Below are 25,426 nucleotides of genomic sequence, written 5' to 3'. Positions count from 1 at the left end.
CATTGAGTGCAGTGTAATTATGTAGCATATAATTTTGTGGCACTGAGTGTATGTTGCATTGAGTGCTGTGTAATTATGTGACGTGTAATTATGTGGCACCAAGTGGGATTTCAAGTGTATGTTGCATTGAGTGCAGTGTAATAATGTGGCGTGTAATTATGTGGAACTGAGTGGAATTTGTAGTGTATGTTGCATTGAGTGCAGTGTAATAATGTAGTGTGTAATTATGTGGCACTGAGTGGTATTTGAAGTGTATGTTCCATTGAGTGCAGTGTAATTATGTGGTGTGTAATTATGTGGCACTGAGTGTATGTTGCATTGAGTGCTGTGTAATTATGTGACGTGTAATTATGTGGCACCGAGTGGGATTTCAAGTGTATGTTGCATTGAGTGCAGTGTAATTATGTGGCATGTAATTATGTGGCACAGAGTGGTATTTGGAGTGTATGTTGCATTGAGTGCAGTGTAATTATGTGACGTGTAATTATGTGGCACTGAGTGGTATTTGGAGTGTATGTTGAATTGAGTGCAGTGTAATTATGTGGCGTGTGAGAGTGCGCAGAGTGTGAGGGTGTGCAGAGTGTGAGGGTGCGCAGAGTGTGAGGGTGCGCAGAGTGTGAGGGTGCAGTGTGTGTGAGCGTGCAGTATGTGCAATGTGTGTGAGGGTGCAGTGTGTGAGGGTGCAGTGTGTGTGACGGTGCAGTGTGTGTGACGGTGCAGTGTGTGTGAGTGCAGTGTGTGTGAGGGAGCTGTGTGTGCGAGGGTGCAGTGTGTGCAAGGGTACAGTGTGTGCAGTGTGTGTGAGGGTGCAGTGTGTGCAGTGTGTGCGAGGGTGCAGTGTGGGCAGTGTGTGTGAGGGTGCAGTGTGGGTGTAGTGGGTGTAGTGTGTGAGAGGGTGCAGTCTGTGTGAGGGTGCAGTGTGTGTGAGGGTGCAGTGTGTGTGAGGGTGCAGTGTGTGCGAGGGTGCAGTGTGTACAGTGTGTGAGGGTGCAGTGTGTACAGTGTGTGTGTGAAGTGCCCACTATGAACTTAATGTATGCAAGCACAGGTGTACAGGATCTGGTAGTCCACAAGGCATGGCTCTTTGTCACAGAGAGGTCACTAACCTAGGTAGGGGTCAGGCCAGTTTGCCAACAATTAATCATGCTTGGGCCCTAGAGAGCACACACGCCTGATCTGGAGAGTCGCGATTCAGCACATGAAGGATGATTTTCAAGGGGGATGACTGTTCTTGTGTGGGCTAGACCTCCTGTAGTGCAAAGTGCTTTTAGAAACTCAGAAGCCTCCTACCCTCTGAATACCTGCGAGTTCTAGGAAACACAAGCGCACTGTTTGCCTCGTCTGCTACTAATGGCACATTTCATACAGATCTTAGACCTGCCAACCTGTATATAAAATGTCACTGTGTGAAGGGGGAGGGGGGGCAGAGCTTCGTGGCGAGATCTCCCTAAGAGACAATCTGCCCTGCACCAAGCGCACCACCTCTAACCACACCCACAAAAAAACACAAAAAAACAGCCAGGACTGCCATAAGTATTAAAGTAAAACAGGGTCAAATGCTGCAAGCCACAAGAGTCTGACTTCTAAACGGTTGATCATAACCCATGCCCTCTCATCAGTCCTGGGTATGCTTACAGAGCCGCAGAAGAACACACACTGTTAGTGCCTGTGCAAAGCGCATTACCAGCACACTAATTCAAGCAAGTACTGGCGCTGTGAATTGCATGAGAAAATATTTTGAGGGAATGGGATAACAATACCAAATGTCCATTAGTTTAACCCCTGAGTGACCCTTGGCAGGGCTGCAGTCTTACCGCGCTCACTTACCTCCATATCCTGCTCCACTCACGGACCCCTGACATGCTGAACTAGCTTATTGCACGAAGCAGCCATGTGTCTCCCCTACAGCGCCCGTGAGGAAAGAAGACAATGATCTAAAGCCCAGTGTCCATGAAGCGGCCGCTGTAGTGTAGTTCCTATTATCCCAATAGGCTCTGCGCATTGGAATAATACCTTCAATAGTAAAGACCTAGACCAGACGTTAACTAGGTCTACTACTGTCGATATTAGACTTAAAGTTTTGGGTTTGCCAGCTAGCTCAGAGTTCACTAGAAACTTTCTCGAATGTTCAGGAAGGAATTAACTTCCCTGATTAGACAAGAAGGGATTTAGTTTCTGACAACCATAGAACATGACAACTTTGCTCTCCCCTAATCAAGAGTGTATCTCGAGAGTCGTGTGAACAAAAGGCAATTTATTTTACTCAGTCAGTACGTGCATTCTTAGTCTCATCAGAATGTAGAGAAAAGCAAGAGACTGGCGTGTTCAATAAAAAGGTGTTATTTATTGATCAGTCTCTTTTCTCATACAAGAGAAATGGATCGATATTATTGCAATACTTATAGTTAAGTAAAGTGCATACATTAAAAGCAATAGTATGAAATAATACTGTAAAAACATTGATATGGTTTCTAAGCCATAAGATGTTTTAAAATGAATAAAATATATTACATACACATATACATTTGACTAAACGTACTCAACTGGTGTTTCTAAATACGCCTACCCCGTGTACCTGACCTAAGCCTAATACGTGGGCGGGAATAGAAAGTTACAGTTTAAGTTAAGTTTGTTTTTGCCAAGTGAATAACTAAAGAATTCTCTGCGAGGGGTTATTCAGTTCTGTACCTGGAATCTAGGTTGAATGAGGGATGGTATCTCTCTCTCTGGTCTCGATATTCCAGGCTGCCTGCGAGGGCTACCCGGAAGCGCCGGTGCTGGATTTCTCGGCAGGAGAAATGGGCAGCTGCTCGATTTCAGCGCGTCAGGAAGGCGGGGCTGCGCCAGCGGTGTCTGCTCTGCTCTGGGCTTCGGCAAGTATGGCTGCTCCGTCTCGTCACCACCGCGTGTGTTTGCATAGGGCAATATCGGTAATATTTATACCTTTAAGGTGCCGAGATTGACGTAAGGATGGACATAGATACGTCAATAAGGATGTCATACGACTTGCTCGTTAGCACATTCTTTTGCTGAAGTTCTCGGTGAAATCAAAACAATGGCCGCAGGGTTTTGCCCAGGTTGTCATAGGTTTGATTTGTTATGAGAACTCCGTATGCCTTATCAGGGGCTGGAGGAATATCGCTTGTCTAATTAGATCGCAAGCGTTATGACCTAATCAGATAACACGTTCCTGTGCCGTAGTGTGACTGCGTCAGATAACGGTATCTGCTTCATGGGGGTTTTCTGCCTCATGGGCTGACTGCTAGTTAACTTGTTGGTTTGTTTAACCAGAATAGGGTCAGGAATAGGGGGATCGATTCAGAACCTATAGGAATACATCACACCCACTCCACGCTAACTATGGACATATTTACTAATCTATGCATAGTAAAACATACTATAGAGTATAGTGTATACCTTACCACCCCAAAATACATAAATGCATTTTGAAATTTTTCAAATATACGGAAGAATTGCAATCATATGTATTGTATGCACTCAAGCTGTAGAATAATGCCAAAGTAATCACGCATTTGTATATATTATTGCTATTTGGTATATGATAATTTACACATGAAATGGCTCTTAATACAGAAAAAAAGTTCGAGACCATTCCATCACAGAATAAAATATTTATGAACATACCAGCGGGCAGCTAATGTCTATAAGCTATCTAAAATTTAGAAACCTTAGTTCTCTAAGAATAGTTCTTACTTTAAGCAGAAGATAGTGTCCCGAAAAATATGCAAAAATATTTTGGGGCTGCTGAATATTGCTGTCCGTGAACTGGAGGTGAAATTGTTCATGTGACTTTATTTTTAAAGTTGAAGGCCGAATTCAGGGAACGCCGTGTGCGAGCTTGCTCAAAAGTCTCTATTTCTGCTCTGGTGAGATCATATCATTTAGGCTTTCGAAAAAGCTGTCAACAGCTTCCTGGGAAAGTTCCACTAACTCGGAAAAAGGTGTAACCATGCATTCGTGCGCATGATTGTCTCCATTGACATTCTGATTCGCATTGCTGACAGAAGGTCGTACCTGTTCGATGCTGCTTTCATCTTGAACTTCACTACCCCTCAATCGTAGTGGTGAAGCTTCCACGAATGCCGTCATCAGGATTGGTAGCCTTTGAGGGCAGCACAAAGCGTGAACCTTGATCGGGCTCAACAATGTTTCTGCATCCATAGGCGCATCCGATTGTAGCGTCAGACAGGTGTCTAACACGCATTCTTCTCCGCATAGCAGACACCTTAATACAGGTAAAACACACCTTTGCCACATTGGTCGAAATGATAGAAACCAAGTCATGTTCAGGTCTCTAAGCCGGGAGAGTCCCAGGATTTTTGATATCCGGTCCCGGTATCCAATGGCTAGGATTGTTTCTTCCCTTGTCGCAAGAGTTTTGTCTGTGACATGGGTTGCCATAACGAAAAATAAGGACTAAGAATAGGATTCCTGCAATTAGTCCCAAGATCAGGGGAAGTCCGCCAAAAATCGAATGGACGAAATCTGGAAAAATACCCAGTATGGCTTTGAATGGTGTTAATGCCATCGAAAATACTGTCTTAAATACCTTTGAGACCCCATTGGTATCAGAAATATTTAAGATTTCATTCAGGATTTCTGCGAAATGTATGGGGGAATTAGTTGACAACAATGAATGTATCTCTGCAGTCGTCCTTGCGACTTGTAGATCATACGTTTCTTTGGATGACGTGAGCCCTGTAGGCGTCTGAAGAAGCACTGTTTTCATTCTGCTTAAAGTATCTATTCGAATAGAAGTAATTTTCAAATTGGGCCATGCCCTTGCCTCCCTGTCTGGAAAGGAGCTGGGGAACAATGAGCGTCCACAGCACTTGACCTTCGCAGTCGTAGTTACGAGATAAGGAGTCCCGGGCATAAGACTACAACATCTGCGATCTACAATTAGAATGTAACTCCCATTGTAGAGTCTTTGAAAGAATGGTTCTATCTCTGTTGTAGGTGCGCCTTGCTGGTGACATGAAAGGTTGTATGAATTCCCTTCACAGGCTCCATGCAAACTAATTCCGTTACACAGAAGCGTGCCACTTAGTGACATCGCACAATTATTGCCACTAAGAAACACTTTCTGTCCTTTATTACTGACACATGCATGTGAATAGGGCAGGTTCCATGTTGTTTTAATATACCCCTTTCCCAATTTCTCGTACATGCCAGCCTGTATATATTTTTGGCAGTATTGAAACCTGAAGGTTGAGATTGGAATATTTATTATCCCATGTATTATCCATTCACTGACAGGTCGTTCTGACATTGTCACTGGTAATCTTTCGAGTTTTTCAATGCTCAAGATTGTATAATCAGCACCCTTTTGTGCCATACTGACTTGTCTATCAGTAAGGTTAAAGATTTGGAATAGTGACGTTGTGTTGATTAAACGCCAAGGCACATAGCCTGAACGCAAATTTTGTAACGTCCAGCCAAGCTGTACAATAGAACGCAATTGAGACTGACCGTGTTGTAATAACAGTAAGTCTTGCGATAATATGTCGATTGCTGAAGACACAATGCTGTCCAAAGAAAAAATTCTGGAGGACAGAGTTATTAACCCATTGTCCACTACAGAAAGTGATTTTTCCAAATTAATACGGTCAATTTCCCGTATTCTCTCTGCTGTTTCAATTTGAGTAACCTTCCAGGCCTCATTGTATGCTGCATATACAGAGGCTGCTATGAAACGTTTTTGACGCTGTTTGCGCGGTCCCATAATGAAATCACGCAAGTCAGCACCATCAGTAAGTAAAGTTAGGTGTTGCTTAATTTCTGTCAGTGTGGAAGTTTGTAGCCATTGAAGGCATAATTTGCCCACACTGTAGGTGGATATTATCCCTGGGTGATGTCTTTGAGGATATCTAGGGTCTGGCCTGGTCATTTTGAACCCCTGTGTTTTGTTCAGGAATCTGTCTTGACAGTTATTAGTATCTGTGGGCCAGATCAACCACTGTTTCCAATCAGGATGTGTTCTGTTTTTGTTTAATACATAATTTACGTCTATCTCCTCATCTGTAGAGGTATTGCTGTACATTGTTGGTTTTGGAATAGACGGTTTATTTAAGTCTTTGATTTTGGCTAGGCCAAGACAGGTAGTTTGTTGAACAGTGTCGTTTAAAAATATCATTTGTTCTGGGATCATGCAGGCTCTAAACAAAGATTCTATACCCTGTACTTGCCATTCTTTTGTGCCCCAAACACTTTTCAATTCAACATTTTTGTCCCAATAATCAAGACCAAAAGTATTCATTTGTTCAAAGAATGAGTCTGAATATATCAATTTTGTGTTTGTTATCATAGTCTTAGTTCCTGTCTTGTTTGACAATTTGAAATAAAATGCTTCAGCATTACTTGTGTTAAAACCTGAAAAGTATGAATATTTGTCATAGAAGGTTCTTGAGCTTCCTTTTGGAGGGGTTGCACAATGTTCCCATTGATTATAATTTAAAACATTTCTAGGTTGTGCAGATCTATGTAAAAAATGGTTACCATAGTGGTTATAACAGTACATACTATCATAATTTGTAGAACCCTGCAAATAATCATGTTTGGTAAATTTAGCAGACATTACTAAGTCAGACATCATATTATTAATGCTTTCGAAGTCCCAATCATCAGCAAATGAGCTTGGTTTTGCAAAGTCACTCAATGAGATCTTAATTTGGTGTGGATATTTCAGGATTTCGACCGGACCATAAATTTCATAGTCAGTGTTGTCCCAGGCTACCCCACCCGGTATCGGATTGGCTGTGAAGTTGACTGAAGAAAGTTCTCTTTTCGACGTGTGAAGATGTGTGTGGTTTGAGGATCAAGTTGATTTTCTGACTTGCTGTGTCCATTTTAGCATATTTTCCCTCAATGAAGCGTCCCAAAGTAAGTACCATGATGAGCCAAAGTATGAGGATAAATGCACCAAAACCCACCCAAAATTCGATCCATGGAGAAATCAGATATGTTTCTTTTAGTTGTTTCAAAAGTTCTTTTGCTTTATCTTTAAAGGTTTTTGATGATGGCTGTGTCTTTGATTCACTGAAGCCTTCAGAGGAATCATCGAAGTTTATGAAGTAGCCGGATGCAGTTCTGTCAATAGTTCCAATTGCTTCAGGATTACTGTTTCTTGCATTTTCGCTTGGTACTTCATTATAGATTGGTGTGTCTCTGCTAAATGTTTTTATTTGGGTTTTCAGAGGTCTGAGTTCTATTGCATTGTTGCATAGTCCTTGTTGTTCTTCTGTAGGCGTTTCGAATGTGATGAGCCTCTTCGTTAGGACCTCTGTACTGGTAGCAAACCTTGGTGTTCGGCTACTTATTGGGAGTCCACTTGGCCTACTGTTTGTTATCGGCCACATGATTGTGGTTTTACCAGGTCGATGGATACAACTCGGTTCTCCTTTTTACCAGCAAGTGGCGGTAGTACAACTGATCTTGTCCCGTTGATAGACAAGACAGGAACTGCTTTTCTGTAAGAAGGCCCAAATTCCTTCTTTACCGCGATCTTTTCCCTGACTAGATCCCCGACTTTTGGAATCCAGACAGGTCTTGCTGGGACAAGTGGTGGTTCTTCAGTGGTTGTTGGCTGTTGTTTCAACTTTATGTTGCTCAGGTCTTTTCTTGTTTTGTTTAAGTCCTGCAAAATAGCCAAACGGTCTTTGATATCAAAGCTTTTTTCTTTCACCACTGAAGTCTGACTATCAATGTCAGAGATCAACATCCTAGTTCCAAATAATAATTCGTACGCACTGAATCCCTTCAGAGAATTTCTTGGCAAGTTATTTAGACTACGTTGGACACTTATTAGATGTTTGACCCACCCAGCTCCCGAACCTAATATCCTTTCCGTTATAGATTGCTTTATGCCTTGCTTTTTTCTTTACACCATCCCGTATCCCTCAGGAAGGAAGTGAGAAGATTCCCGCTGTGCTATGCTCATTTGGCCATGTTTCCCATCAGGCTGGAGGGCTAGAGTGAAAACAATGGTCAAACGTAGCATGCTCTTAGCGTATATGCCATTTAGACTCGCAAATCTTTGTATAACAGTCCAGACGTCAGCCGAGTGCTGGTGGTCTACATTATAAGTGGAAACTAGCCTGTATATGTTAATCGCAAGCCTTCCTTTTTACTCTTGATTTTTTCTGGAGTAAAACAACGAGGTATTAAACTGTTTCTCTCCCCACTGCGATCTCTGTTGCAGTTTGGGCAGTTTTTTACAAACATGGTGTGACGCAGGCTCATGCCTGGCCACCAGTACCGTGATTGTAATTCTTCCAGAGAATCTTTTAGTTTGAGGTGTCTGAGACCCTCGCCCATATGTGCGTCTGCGATTAACAAGTTTCTCCTGTCCATGTTTGGAATCACTCTATCCCCCACTCCAGGGATTCGAGCAAAAGGGACGGAGTTTGCATCGATTATGTATGTATAATTGAGTGGATAGCTGATCGGTAGCGCTGAGCAGTCGCCTTTTGATGACGTTTTCACCGCCAGCACTGTTTCACCGTCAATGTATTTTAATGTACGCTTTTTTCGAACTACGGGAGCCGATTTAGTGGCTGCCGCTGTGGCTGTCTCAGCCAATGAATTCCCTGCAACGTGAACGCCATCACGCTGATGACTCAGTGAGTGTGTCACGTGAGTCTTTGGTAGCTCTTTTTGTAAAAGAGCTATTTGTTCCCAGAGCAGTTTCTGCTTTATTGGTGCATCTGTGTCATCTTTGTAACCGTTTTGAATCCATGTCTGCAAATCCTTGTTATATGATTTGACGCAGTAATATGAATCTGACACTATAAGTGTCGGGAATTCGCGATCCGCATTACCTAGCGCCATTTTCAATGCTAGTATTTCAGTTTGTTGTTCTGAATTAGTTTCTACTGAGTGTGTTTTTGTTAATAGAGGTTTTAGTTTACCTCCGCGCCACACATCTTTTGTAATCCCACATGTGGGGTTGTATGCCTGTTCTCCCCAAACGGGGGGTTGAGCATGTCCGTCTGTATAAATTACACAGGCGTAATGTCGTAAAGGCAGAATGTCGATTGGCAGAGGGTATGTTTCTTCATATTCTAGATTTTTTAATTCTTCTAGTTCTGAATCAAAGTAGTAGTATACTTTGTCCGTTGTAATTGAGTTCACCCATTGTATCCATTCCGGATTCAGTGTTGTTGTTGGTAAATTACACGGTGTTGTTAGTGCCTCAAAGGCTGATTCTGCTGTTCTGACTGTGACATGTCTACTGTCAGCTTGATCTTTTTCTCTAGCTATTGCGGTTTGAACAGCATGAACAATTTTTTCTTTAATGCTGAACTTCTTTTCAGCTTCTGTGTACAAGTGTGATTTGAATGCAATTGGTACCTTTTCTCCCTCATTAGAGGTCAGGCATGTGAATCCGCATCTCCCTGGGATGACTCGAATCACAAGATTGCGTGTGTTATCACGTGTTTCTAATTTTGTTTTAATTAGCATGTCTGTTTGTAAGGATCTCAAAATTTCTGTGTGTATTTGAGTCCAATTGGATCTTTTAAAATCTGGTTTTATCAGATCATATAGGGGTTTGACCCTTTCTGCGTAATTTGCAATGTATATTCTTCCGAAATTTAGGAAGCCTAGAATCGTCTGTCGGTTTTTTAGTGTTCTAGGTGCTTGGATTACGGCACATTTCTCTAGGAAATTGTCGGCCAGGCTTTTGCCTTCACTTGATAATTCATATCCTAAGAACAGGACTGTCAGATGGGCAATTCTGGATTTTTTAAAGTTGAATTTGTAACCCTCTGCTGCTAACCCAAGTATTATGGTGTTCACTCTCTTCAAGTGAGTCTCCAAGTCATCATCTGTTAAGTAAATGTCGTCGACATAAGATAATGCTTCATCATCATATATTTGTAGTAATTCTGTTACTCTCGCTGAGAATACTCCCGGGCTGTTCTTGTACCCCTGGGCTAACCGACAGAATTGTTTTTGAGTGCCATTTATTGAGAACGCAGACAAATATCTGCTCTCTGGTGCTATGTTTTGACAAATGAATCCATTAGACATGTCTAAGGTTGTTTTGTATTTTTTGCGCACTATGTTATTCATTAGTGCAGCACTATGCGAATTTTGCACTGCAAAAGTTTTGCAACATGTGTTAAGGTGTCGGTAATCCAAAACTAGACGATATGAATTGTCTGGTTTGGAGACCGGAAACAAAGGGTTGTTCATTTGTGAGGTGCAAGTTTCAATCACGCCCTGGTATTCTAGCTGATCTAGTATTTCTTTTACCTGTTTTTTAGCTTCTTGCTTAATTGGATACTGCCTTTGTGCAGTAGGTTGTGATTTTAACTGGATTTTGTGAGGAGGAGAGTCCTCATCCCATCCCACGTGATTTTTATATAAAGCAGGAGCTAGAGCCACTGCCCACTTTCTAGCAAGTGTGTATTTTTTATAAATTGGGATATGATTTGAGAAGGCAGGCATAATTACTTCTTCGCCATGAGGGCAATCCCTGACAAACTCTGGTGGCCAGTCTTTTTCAGCTAGAAGGATATCATAGCCCTTGGAGAGATTATCCCAAAATAGTCCCCTTATTTTTCTAGTCTTATCCCCCTCTATACGCAATGTTATTTCGTATATTTTGTGAGGTTTGCTAACTCTGGTGTCTGCAGTTTCCACTTGAAGATATTCATTAGTGTCCACTGTCTCCAGATGATTCATAAGGACTTTGCGAGCTATGCTCACTTCTGCTGCGCTGTCTAGCATTGTCTGAGCCCATTCCCCGTTTTTCAGTTGTGTCCTCAGAATTCTCGGCATTGTTAACTATTTTAATGCTGGCTACCTTCTTCTTTGGAAATTGTAATTTCTTTTTTAGCTGAGCAGGTTCCTTGTCTTTGGACTTGGCGTGCTCTTCTCTTTGTTCTGATCGTCCTCTTCTTTCCGATTTCTGCGAGGAAGTCTGAAAAGATTGAGAGGGACGTGTATCAATGTCTTGATATCTATCAGGCTTTTTTATATTATCCCTGTTTCTAAGGTTATATCTTTTCCCAGAGGGGTCACTCTGGGGTGACCTGTGTCTTTGGTTCGGAGATTTCTCTCTTCGCCTAGGAGACCTTCCTCTGGACTGGAATTTCTTTTCTTTGGGATTGGATTGTTTGTTTCCATCCCAGCTCTTTTTCTGTGATGTTGAATTATTATTAAAAAATATTTTTTCAGGACTTTCAATCAGTTGTGGTTTTACTGGTATTCCACCTAAACTATCTCTACCTAGTTCCTCATAGGATTTTTCTATGATTCTGGCAATTTCAGCTGGTTGGTCTGCTATATCTGTCTCCTTTAACCTCTGGCGGATCGCCACGTTTGCTGCTTCTCCCTTTATGTTGGCTAACAATATAGCCGAGACCTGCTTGAAGTCTTTTAGTAATTTCATACCAAGAGTTAAAGCGGGTTCTGGACCATATTCATCTTGAATTTGTTTTAGCACATCTGGTATTACCGAAATGGATGGAACACCGTGCGTTTTTGTGTAGATGGAAGCAAAGACTGTACCCCAAGTGTCACAGTCCTCAATGTGTGGTGCGATTCCCATTGGAAGACAGATAGTCAGAATCCTGTGTTTTTCTAATGGGGTGGTGTCAGGAAACACCGCCTCTATTTGGGTGATTTTCTGTGCCAACCAGAATGGTATTTGTTCCCGTTTAGCCGGTACTTAACCTAGGCAGGATTGTATGTTCTGTGGTGTAATTTTATTTGTGTTCCCCTGGTGAGGGGTCAGCTGTGGAATTTTAATTGCTGGCTGAATTGTAGAAGTCCGCATCACATACTGGACTAATTGTCTATGTATTTTTATTACTTGTTTTAGCTGTGTTAACAGGTTAGCTGCAGACATCCCGTCGATGTCTGGATGTGGTGTGTATCCGGCTAGGACCGGCCACGTTGCTCCTGGTCTACCTAAAGGACCGAGCCTGGTGATGTGATTATTATGTTTTAGGGCGCCATCAAATAAGAGCAAATGCTCTTGAAATTTGAGTGGTACTTCCACCTCCTCGAAAGGAGTGTACGTTTCAGGAGGTTCCTCTATTTTGTAATAGTGGAAGTACTTTGTTACAGGATTTGCTGCTGGAAAGTTTATCCATGAATAGTATACCTCTGTCTGCCGATATTCGTGTGCCTCAATTACGAATATGACTGTACCACCTCTAGGTGTCAGTCCATTTTCTATAAGTTTTATGGTTATAGATTTCCTTTTGATGACCGGGATGAGTATTATATCCGCGTCTGCTTCCTGCATTGTAGCATCAGCTGCTGCGAGTTCAGTTGCTAATCTAACTGCCTCTCTTTCTTCATCACTGTCTCCCATTTTACTAACAGGATGGTTATTTTTTTGTTTGCAGATCAGGTTTCTTATGGAAACAAAGATTAGATGCACAATATTTTGGAACAGTGTATCCTTCAACGTTGACTATACCAAGAACCATACATAGGAGTTCCCTCCTGCGAGGTCTGGCGGATATAACCTTTTACCCACTCCAGACGTCTTTGGAGTATAATGGGAAAAAAGGGGTCTGAGTGAGAAAGCACGACTGAGTTACTTTAAATGTCTTACGTTAGTTTTATCGCCCTTTCCAAACACGTTGGGCGCCATGTAGTGTAGTTCCTATTATCCCAATAGGCTCTGCGCATTGGAATAATACCTTCAATAGTAAAGGCCTAGACCAGACGTTAACTAGGTCTACTACTGTCGATATTAGACTTAAAGTTTTGGGTTTGCCAGCTAGCTCAGAGTTCACTAGAAACTTTCTCAAATGTTCAGGAAGGAATTAACTTCCCTGATTAGACAAGAAGGGATTTAGTTTCTGACAACCATAGAACATGACAACTTTGCTCTCCCCTAATCAAGAGTGTATCTCGAGAGTCGTGTGAACAAAAGGCAATTTATTTTACTCAGTCAGTACGTGCATTCTTAGTCTCATCAGAATGTAGAGAAAAGGAAGAGACGGGCGTGTTCAATAAAAAGGTGTTATTTATTGATCAGTCTCTTTTCTCATACAAGAGAAATGGATCGATATTATTGCAATACTTATAGTTAAGTAAAGTGCATACATTAAAAGCAATAGTATGAAATAATACTGTAAAAACATTGATATGGTTTCTAAGCCATAAGATGTTTTAAAATGAATAAAATATATTACATACACATATACATTTGACTAAACGTACTCAACTGGTGTTTCTAAATACGCCTACCCCGTGTACCTGACCTAAGCCTAATACGTGGGCGGGAATAGAAAGTTACAGTTTAAGTTAAGTTTGTTTTTGCCAAGTGAATAACTAAAGAATTCTCTGCGAGGGGTTATTCAGTTCTGTACCTGGAATCTAGGTTGAATGAGGGATGGTATCTCTCTCTCTGGTCTCGATATTCCAGGCTGCCTGCGAGGGCTACCCGGAAGCGCCGGTGCTGGATTTCTCGGCAGGAGAAATGGGCAGCTGCTCGATTTCAGCGCGTCAGGAAGGCGGGGCTGCGCCAGCGGGGTCTGCTCTGCTCTGGGCTTCGGCAAGTATGGCTGCTCCGTCTCGTCACCACCGCGTGTGTTTGCATAGGGCAATATCGGTAATATTTATACCTTTAAGGTGCCGAGATTGACGTAAGGATGGACATAGATACGTCAATAAGGATGTCATACGACTTGCTCGTTAGCACATTCTTTTGCTGAAGTTCTCGGTGAAATCAAAACAATGGCCGCAGGGTTTTGCCCAGGTTGTCATAGGTTTGATTTGTTATGAGAACTCCGTATGCCTTATCAGGGGCTGGAGGAATATCGCTTGTCTAATTAGATCGCAAGCGTTATGACCTAATCAGATAACACGTTCCTGTGCCGTAGTGTGACTGCGTCAGATAACGGTATCTGCATCATGGGGGTTTTCTGCCTCATGGGCTGACTGCTAGTTAACTTGTTGGTTTGTTTAACCAGAATAGGGTCAGGAATAGGGGGATCGATTCAGAACCTATAGGAATACATCACACCGCAATGTTAAAATAAAAGCCCTGCGGTGTCCATAAGTATATAAACACAATTTGTACAATTTAAACAGCAACACGAGCGGAAACTCAGGAAGCTGTAAAAATGTATTAGGAGAAGAGGGCGTGGCCAACCAAGATTGCCGTGTAGACGTCACTCCCTACTGGTGCTGAGTGGAGAATGAGTGGAGGAGGACTCCCTGTTGGGCAGCGCTGAGACCAAAGGACACGAGGGGCGGGGCCTGTAGAGCCGCCAATGCGAATTCCGATGAGCATAGCCTCGCTTCTGCCGAGAGGTGTAGCAGATGTGGGAGACTTACTGAGTGCCGAGTTGAAGCAGCAGACCCAGAGAGACTGAAGCAGTGGCACGGACAGGGGAGATCAGGCAGAAGACAACAGGAGTGGAGGCGGCCCTTGACCCCGCTGCCACGCCTTGAGCTTTTGGTGAGTGCGGGGCTAACGGCGGCCATCTAGCACGGAGGGATTGGAAGACCTACAGACCACAGCCGTGCCCGGTGAGTGGGATGGGGAGGGAGGGTATGTGTGTGTGTGTGTGTGTGTGTGTGTGTGTGTGTCTGTCTGTCTGTCTGTCTGTCTTATCCACTTCCTGGAAGTGTAGGACAGGAGATGTGCACGGCGTGTGGGTGAACGTGCGCGCTCACATGGGGAAATCGCCTGCGCGTGCCCATCCCCTGTCTCACATTCCCAGGAAGTGGATGACAAAAGATGCTTCGCTGGACACAGTGCTTCACACTGCTTACACCAGCTCGACCTAAAAATGAATGAATACTACATTAAGAAGTAAATAAAAAAGACTTACCTTCACTGCAGCATCCCCGGGCTGCCGTCCTCCTCTTCCTTGCGTCTAAGGTTGATCTGCGCATGTGCGCGCCCGCCCATTCCTTGCCAAAAATACGCATGGCAAGAGCGTGCGCATGCGCAGTTCACCCTGAGACGTGAGCAAGAGGAGGACGGCAGCCCGGGGACGCCGCAATGAAGGTAAGTCTTTTTATTGACTTCTTATTGTAGTTTTAATAAATTTTTAATATGGGGTGGTGAAGGCGGATGGCGGAGCGGAGTTCCACGGAGTTTGTCCCCAACTCCGTGGACCTCTGGGTAGTGCCGCTTCACCAGCTCCGCCCAGGCCTAGGCACATGGCTTGTCTGTAACTGGCTTGAAATCACAGCGCTTCTGGAGTGTAACTGGGTAGAGGTCTTGGTAGAGTTGGATCTTGTGGCCCTGAAAAGTGAGCTAAGGCTTGTTTCTAGTCGCTTGAATGGTTGCCTCTTTCAGTGAAAAAGTGCACCCTGGTCAGGATATCAGGTCCACCGCCTGCTCTCCCAGTTCTCAGAGAGAATCGTTGAGCCCGGTCTAGGACAGGAGGGGATGCATCGTCATTTCCCCAGATAGCCTGTAGGAGCTCCACCGCAAAGGTCATAATATCCGATCGCTCTGCACCCAGTGGGACCCGCCAGATGCGGATGTTATTTCGATGGCTCCAATTTTCTACGACCTCCTGTTTGGTTTGCAGCTCGATGTACTGATCTTCTAGCTCATTGAGGCGGCGCCATAGCATCTCCTGGTCCCCAGCCCACTTATCGACAGTCTGTTCCAGGTCATCCACCCTGTCGCCGATCTCAGACACCTGTTTTCGAAAGTCCCGGAGGCCCGCCTTAAAGTCATCTCTGAAAGATGAGATATCAGCCCATATCTCCTGAAGAAAGTGGCCTATGTACCTTTGAGTGATTGGGGCTGAGGGCTCGCCCCCTGCCGGCACTCCCGGCGGCTTTGAGGGACATGATGCTGCCTCAGATTGTGAAGCTTTACCCCAGAGGGACATTACTGGAGCATCCTTAGAAGCCTTGGAGCAGGGCATTGCAAGCGGGGGCGTACCAGGCTCACTTCGGGAGACCCACCTTCAAGTCAGCCCACCAGTCGACAGCACCACACCAGCTGCTTCTCCTCGGAAGCGGATAAGACCGCTGGGGCAGGAGAAAGGTCAAACCGGATTCAACTGGGTGCGCACCGCTGCGGGTCACCTCACCGGCAAGAAGACCAGTATTGGTGAGCAGAGACCCCCCAGGGTAGCCGGAATCAGTGGCAGCTAGAGTCCATCAGAGGCGCGCATCACCACACGTGTTCCAGTTGTCAATCCCAGCCAGGGATCACGTGCCTGGAGCAATGCTGCATCCACCATCCGTGTCACTGGCGCTGTGGAGGATTGCCGCAGGAGCTAAAACGCTGCAGGGAGGTCAGGGGGCCACTGTGCACCAGACAAGGTGGTCAGTCACTCCACCACCCCCACCCAAGCACCCATCAACAGTCCAAGGCCTTATGCGTGTCTGACGTGCGAGTCAAAAATGGCCCCCCTGCAGTGTCCCAACTTGCAGCCAGCACTGCCCGCTTACCAGGAGGAGGCTAGCCCGTCTCTGTTCTACAGCAGGCCGCTTCTCAGGCCGGTCACCATGCAGCCCTCAATGCACCGATGCGCCGGGGTGTTCTACTCCGGCTCAGTTCCGTGTGGGGGCGGTGATGTCTCGGGCTGTGCCCTGTAGGCGGTGGATGCGTCCAGGCTCAGTCCGGGCCTATTCACACTGTGATACGGCTGTCACCCCGCTCCATCTCCTGCAGTCGCCGTAGTGCAGAGTGCCGCCCCCGTAAACCTCCCTAGCAGCGGGGACCCCCCGGGATGGAACGGGCTCACTCCCAGTGCACCAGTCGGGCGAAGCCGAGTGTCCCAATGCCGCTGGATGGAACAGGCGCTCTGCGGGTGCTGGAGGCAAAATGGCGGCCGCCGGTCTCCACCTCCAGCCTCAGTGCCCCAGCGGTACAGATTGCTGCAGGTCAGGCCGGCTGGTGTGCGGACACCCGCTAGCCAGGCTCCAGTCAGAGCCGCAGACACTATGGTGCTAAAAATGAAGCGCAGCGGACTCCGGGAGAACAGAGAGCGAAGGAGACGCGTCCTACTCCATTGCTCCTGTGGCCATGCCCCCCAATCAATTACTTTTTTACTAGTTTACACTCTTTCGTATACCAAGGATTACAGGGGTGGACTTTAGGTTTAAAATATCAGACTAGATGTTATATATCATTATTAGGGTGTCTAGATTTGCCGCAATTGAGGGTCATTTGATTGACCTATGCTTGTTCTCTATAGGCGGCTCAATGCGAAGAGAATTGGCAGGCAAGGTTTGAATCTCAGAAAACAATCTTAACATCGTTAAATGCAAGGAAAGATAGTCACGGTCTTCTCTGGGGTCAAACCAAAAGTCACTAAATCCATCCCATAAATTTATGCTAATCGTGACCTAATCAATTTTCGATTGTGAGATGCCTCATGTGAAAATAAATGAACTGGTATCAACAGGTCTAGACCTGCCATTACAGGTATGAAGGCCATGTTCTAGGGTGAGGTGCACCAACTGCATGGAAGCCACTGAGCATGGAGCAGTGCTTTCGCTTGCAAGACAGGGACACCCCATGCCAGGTCCTTCTCAGCTGCAATTGAGCCTAGGCCATTAATTGGTTAAAAACTGAAATTAAAATCTCCACCCAAGATAAACATATCATTTGAGTCTAGCTTATCAAGAAACCCATCACGCATGTCTATTACTGGGATTCTAAGTTACTCCTCCATGGCTTGTGTATATATTAAAAAGATACAGGCAAAGACCTATTGGTGTTTTTATTCTTAGACCTAGAATGTCAGGTGAGTCAATGCTCAAAACTTCTACTGAGATATTAAGATAATTTTTTGTCGATATAACCAGCCCCCCAGAGGGCCTGCCAAACAGAGAAACAACGTCATTGACATAGAATGTTTTATATCCAGGCTTATGTGGGGGGTCAATTATACAAATGGTCCTTAACAAATATTTTGCCTTATTCCATTCTCAAACACAAGCCCTTGAGAGGTGGATAGTTAAAGAATTAGCCAGCATTATTTTGAAAATATATAGTCAAGATATAAAAGTTGTGAGCAGTGGTTTTAGACTGGATACCAATCTTTGGTGGGGGGAAACACTGACTAAGCCATTGTTTAAGTTACCTGTCACCATGCAGCCCTCGATGCACCGATGCACCGGGGTGTTCTACTCCGGCCCAGGGTGCCTGTGCAGCTCAATGGGCAATTCAGCGGCGTCCGCCCCTCCGGCCTGCTCTGAAGTTCCGTGTGGGGGCGGTGATGTCTCGGGCTGTGCCCTGTAAGGAGTGGAGGCGTCCAGGCTCAGTCTGGGCCTATTCACACTGTGATACGGCTGTCACCCCGCTCCATCTCCTGCAGTCGCCGTAGTGCCGAGTGCCGCCCCGTCAACTCTCCTAGCAGCGGGGACCCCCCGGGATGGAACGGGCTCACTCCCAGTGCACCAGTCGGGAGAAGCCGAGTGTCCCTGTGCCGCTGGAGGGAAAAGGTGCTCCGCTGGTGCTGGAGGCAAAATGGCGGCCGCCGGTCTCCACCTCCAGGCTCAGTGCCCCAGCGGTACAGATTGCTGCAGGTCAGGCTGGCTGGTGCACGGACACCCGCCAGCCAGGCTCCGGCAAGCTCCAGGAACGGATAGAGGCACCCGGGTCAGCCGCAAAGCCGCGGGCACCAGAGTCAAAATGGCGACCGACGATCGTCACCTCCAGCCTCAGCGCTCCAGCGGGACAAATTGCTGCAATTTAGGCCGGCCGGTGTGCAGATACCTGCCATCCAGGCTCCAGTCGTTTCCAGGGGCAGTCAGAGCCGCAGACACTCTGGTGCTTAAAAATGAAGCGCAGCGGACTCCGGGAGAACGGAGCGCGGAGGAGACACGTCCTACTTCATTGCTCCTGTGGCCATGCTCCCCAATCATTTACTTTTTCACTAGTGTACACTCTTTCGTATACCAAGGATTACAGGGGTGGACTTTAGGTTTCCCTCTTTTACCAACTTGACTTGGTAGCTAGGTTAAATAAGGTCTTAAATACTCAACCAGGAAGCCATGGATAATCCCTATGGGATATCTGCAGGTATCCTCTCTACAAAAGGAGTTAAAATATCAGACTAGATGTTATATATCATTATTAGGGTGTCAAGATTTGCCGCAATTGAAGGCCATTTGATTGACCTATGGTTGTTCCCTATAAGCGGCTCAATGCGAACAGAATCGGCAGGCAAGGCTTGAATCTCAGAAAACAATCTTAACATCGTTAAATGCAAGGAAAGATAGTCACGGTCTTACCTGGGGTCAAACCAAAAGTCACTAATTCCATCCCATAAATTTACGCTAATCATGACCTACTCAATTTCCGATTGTGAGATGCCTCATGTAAAAATAAATGAGCTGGTATCATCAGATCTAGACCTGCCATTACAGGTATGAAGGCCATGTTCTTGGGTGAGGTGCACCAACTGCATGGAAGCCACTGAGCATGGAAAAGTGCTTTCACTTGCAAGACAGGGACACCCCATGCCAGGTCCTTCTCAGCTGCAATTGAGTCTAGGCCATTAATTGGTTAAAAGATGAAATTAAAATCTCCACCCAGGATAAACATATCATTTGAGTCTAGCTTATCAAGAAACCCATCAAGCATGTCTATTACTGGGATTCTAGGTTACTCCTCCGTGGCCTTGTGTATATATTAAAAAGATACAGGCAAAGACCTATTGGTGTTTTTATTCTTAGACCTAGAATGTCAGGTGAGTCAATGCTCAAAACTTCTACTGAGACATTAAGATCATTTTTTGTCGATATAACCAGCCCCCCTGAGGGTCTGCCAAACAGAGAAGCAACGTCATTGACATAGAATGTTCTATAACCAGGCTTATGTGGGGGGTCAATTATAAAAATGGTCCTTAACAAATATTTTGCCTTATTCTATTCTCCAACACAAGCCCTTGAGAGGTGGATAGTTAATAAATTAGCCAGCATTACTCTGAAAATATATAGTCAAGATATAAAACTTGTGAGCAGTGGTTTTAGACTGGATACCAATCTTTGGTGGGGGAGGGGGGGGGGAACACTGACTAAGCCATTGTTAAAGTTATTGTTTAAGGTCATATTAAAAGATGGGTCTGTCAAACTGACCATGTATATCCATCAGAGCATTGTATATGATTTTTTTTCTCTATTAGAAGAGACACTTCTTTTCTTAATGTATGACACCAGTCAGAAAGAAGTTGCTGATGGAGATGATGCTTAATATTTTTTCCAAATTAGAAGTAAAAGGTTGATGGAAAAAGACCTTGCTCGCTAGATGACAATGTCGGTTTTGTGTCTCAAGTATAGAAAACCAGCAAAAATTATGTTCTTCTTTAATGACATGAAACCCGTATTACGTAAACATGGATAGCTCTGGGATTTGTAGAAGACCAAAACTTGCTTTCAAACCCTAGAAATCGGCGTGTACGTAAATCTGATGTCTTCAAATGGAACACGCTTATTGACGTTAACTATGTTTGTTTAAAATTGAAATAAATTATAAAATGGAAATAAAAAGTTGTGATTTTAATTTGGAACGCATCATTCCTAAATTAATTACACAAAAATGGTGCTCCTATGTATCAATTATGGAAATTAAGTATGAAAAGACCTGTCGGTATTCAAGTAGAATCCATAGATGGAGAACATCTCTATTCATCTCAATGTCAAACATTAATGGCATATAGAAGGAGTTATATAGGAGAGATGGGCCACTTTGACAAGAAATATAAATCATGTATCCTTGAGTATCCGTTTGTTTATTTTCCACCAAAGTTTCATTTACTGAAAACCACACAAAATGCTTAGCCATGTGTCAGACAAGTTAACATATGAGGAGGTTGTCGACAGATGACGTGAATAAACAGGGAGCAACGGACAGAACCGTATTTAAAAAGACGGCCTTTCTGTCTAAATTTGAATAAATCTGGAGTGGGGTTAGAGGAAAGTAATTTTCCTCCCGTTCCACGCTTTTTTTCTGTTTCATTCCGGAGTATTTTAGTGGGATTTTAACTTGTGTGCTACTTTTCAAGTCTTGTGTTTCGATTGGTGGTATGTTTTTCCAACTGTAAAATACTGATTTCAGTGTAAAGAATGATTAAACAATTCATTTCCAAATTGTTTATTGTTGAGCTGTGCCTCTATACACTATTATTTTAAAAACAAATCTGTTATTTCGCTGTATTTTTCTACTATCACTGTGACTATTTTATGCAGAAATACTAACTTCACTAACAACAATGAAATGTGGATTTATCATTCCTGGAACTGTTGGGAAACAGAACACAAACATATATCTTCAGATACTTTAATATCCATTGCATGCCTGAATTACATACTCCTAAAAAGCTTGCCAGAAAGCGAAATATTTTTTTTCCCACTCAACTTCCCTACATATTATGCATCTCTTCTGCATTCCACCTATTGGAATTCTGCCGTGACAGCCATATTTGCACCCCCTTGGTCTCTTTATCCCAAAGTTTCTAAACACACATAGGGGCAACATACTGGTTGTCGCCTCCACTTTCACATAACTAACAAATCTAAATACGTTTGGATATTATGAAGGCCCTAGACGTCACTGTTTTGTTGAAAGTGAACTGAAGAACTGCAAGGAAAGGGAGCAAAATAATGCGCTTTCTGATTATGTCATGCTAATTAATGTATCGGTGGATGGCAGATCTAACAACTAAGGGAAGGCCCAGCGCCTTCCCAAAGTATTTTTTGCAGCTCCTGAGGTGGATTCTCTACTCTATATAGCCTGACCGGTCTAAATTGCCCTTACTTCTGATAGCACGGATGCTCTTCTCATTCAATTTCACTAGATTCCCTTCATGGCACATCCATTTTTAATTAATCATGTACTATTTGAAAACCTTACAAAATTACCAACATGTACATCACAATGGAAAGCTTTACATGCGAGATGGGATACATGAAGTCAGAAGATTGAAGTTTGGCATTGTTTTTATCGGGACAAGTGTGGGAACGATGGGTGGTAGGAATGTGTGGGTCTCTGCAAGTTCTGGCACTTTCAATTACAGAAATGCAAGGACAATGTGTGTTTTTAACTTGAATTTGAGGCTTGAAAGGGCTTTGTGGTATGAAAGCGTCATGGGACACCACCCTGGACTCCCCGGGTGTATACATTTTCAAAAAAGTCTCAGTGCTTAGCTTTCCCTGTGAGGTGGATGAGCCAAGGCCCACATTCACAGCTACCCATACTGCAAGAAAGTGTCCGTTGTGAGTAGAAAATGTTATCTGTCCATGCTGATTTCTGGACCCTTTCATGTCGCAGGTGCCAAGCCTACCCATACAAGAGGGATAGCTGGGTGGTAGAAAATGTGTGGATTCCTACAGATGCCAGAACTTTCCATCACAAAAATATAAGGAAAATGATTGTTTAAGCCAAAATTTGAGGCTTGCAAGGGCTTCTGGCTGAGAAAACATTGTGAGATCTGAACAAGTCACCCCAACCTGGACTCCACCGTGTGTCTAGTTTTCAGAAACTTCTAGGGTCGATAGGTTTCCCTTGGTGGCGGCTAAGCTAGAGTTTTAATTCACTCGCTACCCACAGTGTAAACAAAAAGCATTGTTCTTGGTGAGTGAAATGGGATATATTCAGGTTGTGTTTTGAGCTATTTCGTTTCACAGGCACTAGGCCCAGCCACTCAAGTGGGGTACCATTTTTTTTTATTTAGAAGGCATATGGGAGCACAGAATAGACAAACATTTGTTATTACCAAGTGGTTTTCTCTGCATTTGTGGCTTCCAAATGTAAGCTGGTGTGCAAGAAAGAGAACATTTTGCAAAATGCTCTGAATCACAAGATAGTATGGGTAACCACAAATTCAGAGGTTTACAAATAAGCATGGTTTCTACATTCAGTATCTTATGCAGATTTAATAAATACATAAGTTTCCTTCATACCCATTTTTCGCTCATATTTTACCAGGTGATCTGCTGTATAGTCGGTTATTATATGGTGCAGCTATGTTTTTGGCTATGGGTATTGAGTGTTTTGGACAACCTACAAACCAGATATAAAGCCAAGACCAGAAAGGTCTGTTGGACGTAATGGTATATTGCTTTTGTAAATCAGCAATTACCCAAAGAGCGGTAAGAATGGCTATATATTTCTCCTCATGTTAATTTTCAATAGATTAATTGAGAAAAGTTTGAGGACTCTACACAAAAGAGCCCTTGCTTAATTCAGAATTTTTTCTACTTTTCAGAAATATGTAGCTTTCTGGGATTAACTGTGAGTTTTACATTGGTTTTTGGTTTTCTCCATCAACTGCAAGTAGGTTAAAATCACAAACAAAAATAGAAAAAATTGGCTACCTCTTAGAAAAATGCTAAATCAGTGGTAAAAATGTTTTTTGATACAACCATGCTTGTTCCTAAATATTGGCAACACAGTGACCCTAGTAGAGCAAACATTTTGTTGATACCGTTTAGAAACAAAATAAAAGATATATGCTTACTTGCACAGCACTTTTCCCCAAAAAAATCTAAATACACATAATTTATCTATTTTCATGGTTTTCTCCATGAGAATCTACAAACCCTGACTACCTTTCAAATCCCCAGGATCCTGGAAAAAAGAAGGATGCACATTTGGCATGAATACCTTTTGTGGAAAAAAAGTATTGAAGGTTTAAGCATGAACAAACCCAAACACCCAAAAGAGGGTTTAGCAGCAGCAGGGGTAGCGCTAGCAGCCAACTTGTTAAGAGTGATCAACATATGGATGGGCCACTGGGCTTAGTTCCAAATCCCCCTTCAACATTTCATAACATCCTTCTCTCTTTATCTTTACAAGACAAATATGTCACGTGTCCCCCGAGCAGACAGTTTATACATGAATTGCCATTATAGTTTGTGTAAATCAAAACATAATGTTAGTTTTTCATCAAATTTTTTGTTGATCGCACTTGAGAATTAGCAAGGGTGAAACACTTTGCCCGATAGGAATTCTGTAGCAATCACAATTTCCCATTCATATACATAGGTTTAATACCTGCATCGCTGAAGCACAAAACATCCCAGAATGTTTCTAAAGCATATACAGTAGCAGTTTTTTGGGCTGTGGGTCGAGTGAATGGGTTTCACTACAGAGAATGTACACAGTACAGCAGGAAGTAAGAGACATGACTAGGAATAAGCATAGTAGGGGCCGCTTTGTCATAAAGGCAACAGATAAGTCTGGAGCAGAGTTACATTCAACAGGTGCTTTCCACAGAATGTTTTAAAACAAGAGTGACAAAAGTAGGCCATGTTAGGTTACAACCAAACATTGTTTTTTACTAGGTATAGATGAAGTACAGAGAGTTTATGCATTAAGCAGAGTATGGGAATATTATAAGGATTAATTTAACATCTGTACAGCAGTGGATGTGCATTCTTTTTAGTTTGCAGGAAGCAGAAGTAAATCCACGGTTTCTGAAATTTACTTTTTCGTTCTGAAAAAAAAGCAGGCAGTTCCTGAAAGAACTCCACAAACCTCTGTGAGATTGCACACCCACAAGTAACGGGTAGTCTGTTTCACGGATATTTGAATTGCCAGCCAGCCAGAATGATTATGACATAGGGCGCTATTCTGATCAGCTGCACGGTGGGCCCATAAAAACACAAAAACCTATTTTCAGCAATTTGCTCCGGCCAACCAATAAGAAAAGGACTCAGATTTAGGACCTATCTGATTAGCTGTTGACAGAATAGATGTGGAGAACAATGTGTCTCAGGCTTTGTTTTGCAGTACCTGCATGCAACGGCAGCCCAAACACAGGTATTGTCTTTGTTCAGACATTAAAGCTGCCACGGAGCAGATTGTGGTGGTTCTCCATAACGATTGCACTATGAATAAGAGTGGCTTTTACAGTCTGTATTTCAGGGAATAAATCGTCCCACTCACATGCAATATCACACTCCACCCAATATCATGCTCTGAAATGCAGCCTTACCTTCCAAAGAGGAGTTTATGAGAATGACTCTTCCCATAGGCGAGGATGCCCGCAATCTCCTGGAGTGGCCATTCACCGGTCTCTGCTGTTTCCTTAGTAAATGTCTCGTTGCTGTGCTTCCATCAGCAGATGCATTCCTATTGTGCGTGGAATTGGTCATTTCCCTTCGTACAGGGTCAAAAGCATGCGCCATTGCTGGGAAGGGTAAGAGCTGGTCATGAAGGCTTCAGAACCGTGAAGGTTTGTTCAGGAAACAAAACAATGTCCCAGCAGTACAGGCAACAAACAGTGAGCCTCCGGCGACAGCACTCATGCTACATTTTGTGTCCTCATGTCGTTTCCCACCAAAAGAGATGTGTGTTTGACATGTTGCAAGGTGAATGTTTATTCCCAAAGGAAATTAAGTAATGATTTCGCGGATTCCATTTCTTGTTGTTTTTGGTCAATTCACTCTTTCTCACCTAAGACCGTTAAAAAAAAGAAATTGAACGTGTAAGACAAACAGAAATAAA

The 25,426-nt window shown here is 43.6% G+C and overlaps 1 protein-coding gene across 1 annotated transcript in view; it reads right to left on the bottom strand.

Moving 5' to 3' along the window:
• The window catches only part of PDZD7 (PDZ domain containing 7), a 790,250-nt gene that overhangs the window by 709,231 nt on the left and 55,593 nt on the right, over window positions 1-25,426 (bottom strand). Inside the window, exon 2 of the mRNA XM_078643641.1 lies at window positions 24,915-25,375. Within this exon, the coding sequence (XP_078499767.1) occupies window positions 24,915-25,107 (193 nt within the window). The 5' untranslated portion in view covers window positions 25,108-25,375. The remainder of the gene's footprint in view (window positions 1-24,914; window positions 25,376-25,426) is intronic.

Source organism: Lissotriton helveticus, chromosome 5_1 (genome assembly GCF_964261635.1).
Source record: "Lissotriton helveticus chromosome 5_1, aLisHel1.1, whole genome shotgun sequence".
Taxonomy (NCBI): Eukaryota; Metazoa; Chordata; class Amphibia; order Caudata; family Salamandridae; genus Lissotriton; species Lissotriton helveticus.
Note: the sequence above shows the minus strand (reverse complement) of the source record. Positions and strands in the feature narration are given on the sequence as shown.